The sequence below is a fragment of the Corvus brachyrhynchos genome, unplaced genomic scaffold (genome assembly GCF_000691975.1).
Source record: "Corvus brachyrhynchos isolate BGI_N302 unplaced genomic scaffold, ASM69197v1 scaffold100, whole genome shotgun sequence".
Taxonomy (NCBI): Eukaryota; Metazoa; Chordata; class Aves; order Passeriformes; family Corvidae; genus Corvus; species Corvus brachyrhynchos.
The window spans coordinates 978,095-984,158 of NW_008236230.1; the positions used below are offsets into that span (position 1 = coordinate 978,095).

General features: G+C 36.5%; 1 protein-coding gene across 2 annotated transcripts in view; it reads left to right on the forward strand.

The window, feature by feature from the left end:
• The window catches only part of BLOC1S5 (biogenesis of lysosomal organelles complex 1 subunit 5), a 9,434-nt gene extending 3,996 nt beyond the window's left edge, over positions 1 to 5,438 (forward strand). The window contains exons 3-5 of one of the 2 annotated variants that reach the window (XM_017746914.1): positions 1,028 to 1,086; positions 2,134 to 2,233; positions 3,337 to 3,422. In XM_017746914.1, coding sequence (XP_017602403.1) covers positions 1,028 to 1,086; positions 2,134 to 2,233; positions 3,337 to 3,365 — 188 coding nt within the window. In that variant the 3' untranslated portion in view covers positions 3,366 to 3,422. Of the gene's footprint in view, positions 1 to 1,027; positions 1,087 to 2,133; positions 2,234 to 3,336 lie in introns of both variants that reach the window. The other variant, XM_008643456.2, reaches the window with a different exon arrangement.
• Positions 5,439 to 6,064: the final 626 nt, after the last annotated feature.

Below are 6,064 nucleotides of genomic sequence, written 5' to 3' on the forward strand. Positions count from 1 at the left end.
GCAGGATGGCTTCCTCAAAAGAGATTTTAAGAGAGTGTGGTAGCTTTAGCTGCTAAATTTATGCAGTTGAAACATGCCACTGTGGGTTTTGTTACAATTTATGTGTGGCATGTTGTATAAGCATTTAATTTCCTATAACTTATTTATATGGCATCTGGCATATGCAGAATAGCAAATGGTAGATGATGCTTTACACATAAAAGGATTGCAGGAAAATATTGAAACTTAAAATTTAGTGATGCAAATAAGACATATGTTCTAATACCGTCTAACTGGGGTGAACCTTCCATGCTGCTCCCTGACCAGCTGTGCAGTATATCTTTAGTAATACAGTCACAGAATGGCTGAGGTGGGAAGGGACCTCTGGAGGTCATGCCCAACCTCCCTGCTCAAGCAGCAGCAGCTTGAGCCAGTTATCCAGAACTGCATCCAGTTGCTGCCCCGGGAAATAAGTGTATTTAATTCTGTGTTAAAATTAAGCATTAATTAAGTTGGGGGGGAAAAAGTGTGTAGGAATACAGTTCCTATTTCCTTTGAGAAGTTTTCCCAGGCTTAGTCTGGGAGACAAGAGACTGACTCCAGCATAAAGATGTTGTACCTGCGGAGTGCATACACAGCTGATGGGGAAGAAATAAGGAAGAAAAACCCAACTAAGTAAAACATAGAGTTTGGTCACCTGTTTCTACTTACTGACTTGAGAGTGGCTTTTGATGTCTTCTGAGGTGCTGAGTAGTGCACTCCAGCTCATCAGCAACACTAAGAATGTGGGCACGAGAGGACCTCACTGCCTTCCTGCTTTTGGCTTCTAGAACACACAAAGTTGAACTCTGCAATACTTACTTTTAGGAGTGTAAAAGTTTAAAGTGTAAAGCATTTTCTGCAAGTACAGATTACTCTCGGGCAGAGTTAAGTGACACACTGGAATATAATCTTCACCTTGCAACAGCCTCTCATCTCCTAAATCCCTTTCAGGCAAGTTTCTTTGATTTACAGCAGCAGACTGATCTACTGCAATTTGTTGTTTCAGTGCAAGCTGCCAACGCTATGATCCATAGACTCCAAGAGAGGGAGTATGAAGTGAGAAAGGTAAAGGATGGATGGAGAGATTTTTATTTTGTGATCTAAGAATCTCATGCTTCACAGCAAGTTTATCTGCCTTCAGTATAGCAAAACTTAAAAACATATTTCTCTATACCTTATATACTTGCAGTAAAACTTCTTTTGGGGTGATTTCTGCCCTTCTAAAATGCACACTGCAAAGTTAATGGATCTAGCTAACTCTTCCTGCAATCTCCTGATACATGGAAACTATTTTTTTTTTATTTCCTTTGCTTTATTTTCCCTCCTAGCTCAGACTATAACATTTGTCACGTACAGGGAAAGCTTAAATATAAAAAAAGCTTATTTTCTGTGGAACAAAAAACATCTACTAACCTACCAGAATGGAAATGTAAATCTTTCCTAGTTAGCTGAGAACATTGACCATATTATATATATATTGCTTGTTGAAAAGGAAGTGGTTTTTTTTCACTTGTGGATGGGTTATTTAATGAAGGGCTATATTATAGGAACATGCGAATCATTGGAACCTTTTCAGTTGGCTACACTTTGCTTATTTGAAATACATGTGCTCTGAATCTAAAACCTGGAAAATTATACAAGAAATTAGTTTCCTGTATTCCCATTACTACTTCTTTATTGTGTTCCTGTGTTATCTCTTTACTTGCAAAATGCTGTTGATAATAATTTGGTTCAGAAGTACTGGAGACGTTTCCATGGCCATCAAGCAAAACAGGGTGTGCATTGATGGATGTAAGCTGATAGTCATGTTTTTCTTTCCTTTTTTGTAATTGATGAAGATGGGCAGTCCAGTTGCAATTGAATACTGGTACTGTGCAAACAGCACACTGCTGAGCACTGACAGAGTTTGCTTGTGTCTAACACTACTGTAGATACTGGTAGAGAGGTAGGAAATTCTTACAGTTCTGCTACTGTTTGTTTGAAGCAAAGCTTTAATAAGAAATTTATAACTTAGAAAATGAACAGTCAGTAAGAAAGGTGACTATTATTTTTTTAAAAAAATATTAGCTCTATGTTTACACCCTTTTTTTTTTTTTCTTTTTTAATATGTAGTGGAAGAGTAGTTACAGGTATTCTGGATTCATAGCATGTCTTAAAAGTTTGTATAGTAAGACTTTTTGGCTTGAAACTTTCCAAATGGGAGTAATAACAGGTGGGTAACTTTTTAAAAATATAGATAAAAGTTGTCATTGTAATGCAGCCACTTGAGGCGAAATACCTTTTCCTTACTTTTCTGAGATGATATGTTCTGAAAAAATGATGGGATTTTGGCAGAATGTAGTGTCAGGTTTGGGTAGGTGATGTGTAATTATGTCAAAAAGTGTTTGAAACACCAATGTTTCAAAACCTGTTGAATACAAAGTAGTGTATCAGTCAAACTGTTAGTACACACCCGGTGGATTTTGTTAGTAGATGTTACTATATCTGTTGCAAACAAAATGAATCTTGGCATAATGTTTTTAAAGTGTATAAAATGCTGCACTGAAAAAAATTGTGTATTTAGCCATGCTGTGTGAGCTTGAAGAGCAGCAGAGAGAGTGTTTAAGAATACATAAATGGGTTCCCAGTGCCTTTAGTTGACAAAAATGCCATACATATGAAAGTCATTGCTGATACACTGAAAAGGAGAGGGATTAAAAATAAAAAGCAGGATTAATCTCTCTTTTGCTGGGAGATGGAGCAAATGGGAGAGCAACTGCCTAGATTTATTTTGGCTTCTGCACCTGTAATATAAGGGAGACAGACTGTTAATACAGCTCACAAGCAATCCACAGAATTGTATTACATTTTGTCGTGTGCATTGAATGTGTGTATGATCTCTCTTTCTAGATATCTAGACATTTTAAAATTTTTTTTTCAAGATAAGAGAGTGAACAGAATTAGATTTACCAGAAGCCAAGCAGTAGGAAAGTATGAGGGGAAAAATAACTTATTTATAAAAGAAGACATTAATCACAGTGAGAGCTAGCTGGCTAAAGCAGAAATACTAGCTGCCAGTTTCAAAACATTTAATATCTATGTTGTTATATTTTATCGAAATATCATCATTGCTAACACAATCATGTTAATAGTATTGCAGACATTTTGCCACTTGTTTTGGATTGGCTATGCAAAATAAGTGTTTTCTTTTCAGTTTCTCCTTTCCATATGTCTTCATGCTAGTTTTCAGATACTTTAACATTATGTAGCTCTGATTAAACCCCCTGTTTTAATATGGAAATGATTACTAAAAACTTCTTATTTTCCTCCCCTCAGCTTCAGGCAGAGAAGGTGACGGCTCGTGAAGAGAAGTGCATCGCCCACTGGGAGGAGTTCATGAAAGAGCAGCAGAACAAGCGTGCGGAGGTGGACGAAGAGCACAGAAAAGCTATGGAGCGCCTCAAAGAGCAGTACTCTGAGATGGAGAAGGAGCTGGCCAAATACGTTTCTTTTTAAGACCTTTTTTAATAATGCTGGGTTTGTGCCATGCTCAGTTGCTTCTGATTTAAATTGGGGTTCTTTTGGAAAGCTGAAATTGATAGAAAAAAGGAGAATTTCCTCTCCAGGCTTGGTATGGGAAGAAAAGGTTTGCATACTTTCAACTTAAGTGCCTATCTATGCTTGTTTGATTCAGGGCAGGTGGAATGCCAGTATTTCTTTGTTTGTTGGAAAGTGGAACTGAAAATTGTGTGACTACACCAGCTCAGGGAGTTGCAAACTGGAGTTCTCTCCCATCAACAGAGTATCGTATCATTTGAGAAAACAGAGACTAATGTAATATTAACTATCCTGGTGTGCAGCCCCAGCCCTTTCCCAAAAAGTAGGTTGATAGGTTCCAGCCATAGTTAGCTGAGAATTCACTGGGAAAACTCTATATTCTGTTTGTAGATTTCAAGAAAATAAAATTGTCTTACGGAATATTTTACTTTGAAAATTTACTGGTGAAAGATCTCAACAGAGTTTTAAATCAAATTGTAATTCAAACTTTTGGGTTGTATGTTCAGTATTATGAAGTAGAGTTGCAATTTGAATGGTTTTTGCTAACATAAAAATTGTAAGGTAAGCTTGGTTAACAATTCCTTTTTTTTTTCTCCCTGTAAATGTCTCAGGCCTCTCTTTTTAAGCTTTACTGTTCTAAGCAAAGCCACAACAAGCTAAAAAGTAATCATGAGAAGCATATCAGTCTTTGTATTAGCTTTGCAGCTAGTACAGTTTTACCTTAAATACTTGGCATGCTGTTGGTTTACATAGGATAAGCTTGTCAGAACTTTATGAGGCAATTGAGGTAAGATTTTTGTTTCTTTATCAGTGTAACAAATGAGCAGATTAGTGATTAAATGCCTGCGGTACTGATCTGCTTTCGTACTAACTTACTCTTACAGCGTACGTGAAACTCCTGCGCTGCTTTCCTTTATTCCAAACTTGCAGTTACCAGCAGTGTAACTGAAGAAGTTAATCAGTTCATTGACCAAGGAAAATGAGACGTAGTACCTTAATGAAATTTGCTGCAAGCTAACGGTTAGTGCAGGAAATGTCTTTCCATAATTTTGCTGGTGTCCAATGTAGAATGGAAACAGGTAAAAATAAACAGAATTTACGCTTTACCTGTATTGCAGCAGTAATACACCAACAAGGGTTGCTTGTGTAGGCTCATGGCTTGGTTTCAAGGCTCCATTCCTGGCAGCATGTTGATAGTGTGATTAAAGTTAGTAGAGGAGATGGAATAAGTATTTGAGATTTCTTTCAATAACACTGAATTCCTGCCAAGCTGCTCTGCCTGCTACCGTAGGCCCAACAGCTTCATCAATCATCATCATGTATCTGGACTGAAAAGAGGAGTTGCCAACACTGGGGCACGCTGGAATGTTGTTAATTCTCTGTTCTGAATGGAAAAAACATAGATGTCTCAAAAGGATCCCACACATGTAAAATAGGAAAGCCTCTTTTAGAACAACTCCTGTCTGAATAAAGGGTGACTGCTGTAATATTTCTCAGCTTGTGTACCCGTGATGAATGTTGTTACTAAGCTCAGACTTTTCATTTAAAAAGAAAAAGTTCGTTCTTGTCTGTCTTTAGAATTGGGTATGGAATAGTTTTGTTTGGAGCACAGATTGGAAGTGGCTTCTTTCTTACCAGATTATTTGATGTATATGTGCTCAAAGCCCAAATATGTTTGTAACAAAATGCATTTAACTGCATACTGAATTAATTTATATTTTTGCACTGATAATTTTTTTTAAGATTTAGATATCTAATTAACTGTGCACTGGAGCTGTAGATTTTAGTATTTCATCAATTTGAGAGCTCTTAAGCAATGATGCGAGTGTTACAAGTTGGATATTCACTGGAAAATAAAGTGGTATTTCCAAAACCGGGAATGTGTGTTCCTGATTCTTTGGAAAGCTTCATAAGTACTAACACTGAAAATGTATTCCTCTTTCAGAATGTTTTATGCTGAAGAATCTTTTATGCTGGAGATCATTTGAAAGCACATTTCTTCAAAATCTCTATCTACCTAATAATAATAATAATAATAATATAATTCGGTCAATGTTATTCATTGAATGAAAACTATCTGTTCCTGAAATAATTTCATTTAGTAACTTTCACTTTTTTTGCATGATATGCTGTAGGTTTTGAGGTACTTGGAAATGCTTAATCATCTTGGAAGCAACTTGCCAACATTTGTAGCAAAACCTATTTTTTCTGTCCAAATGCTTAAAAAAATCTCAACCAATACTTGTGTCCAATACTATCTAAATATGTCTGACTGATAAAAAAAGATTCCTGTCTTCAGCAGTTTTTTTATCAAGGTGGGGCTATGGTCTGTCTGGACACAGTAGTTCTCCACAGTGCAACTTCCTTTGCAAGATTCAAATTCCTGTTATTCACAGTCTCAGCCATTTGGGAGAAATAGAAGAATGAATAGTTTAAAAATTGGGTTTATGTCATTGGTGCATGAAGGAAGTGTTTCACCTTACACTTGCAGTTTTACATGACTGAA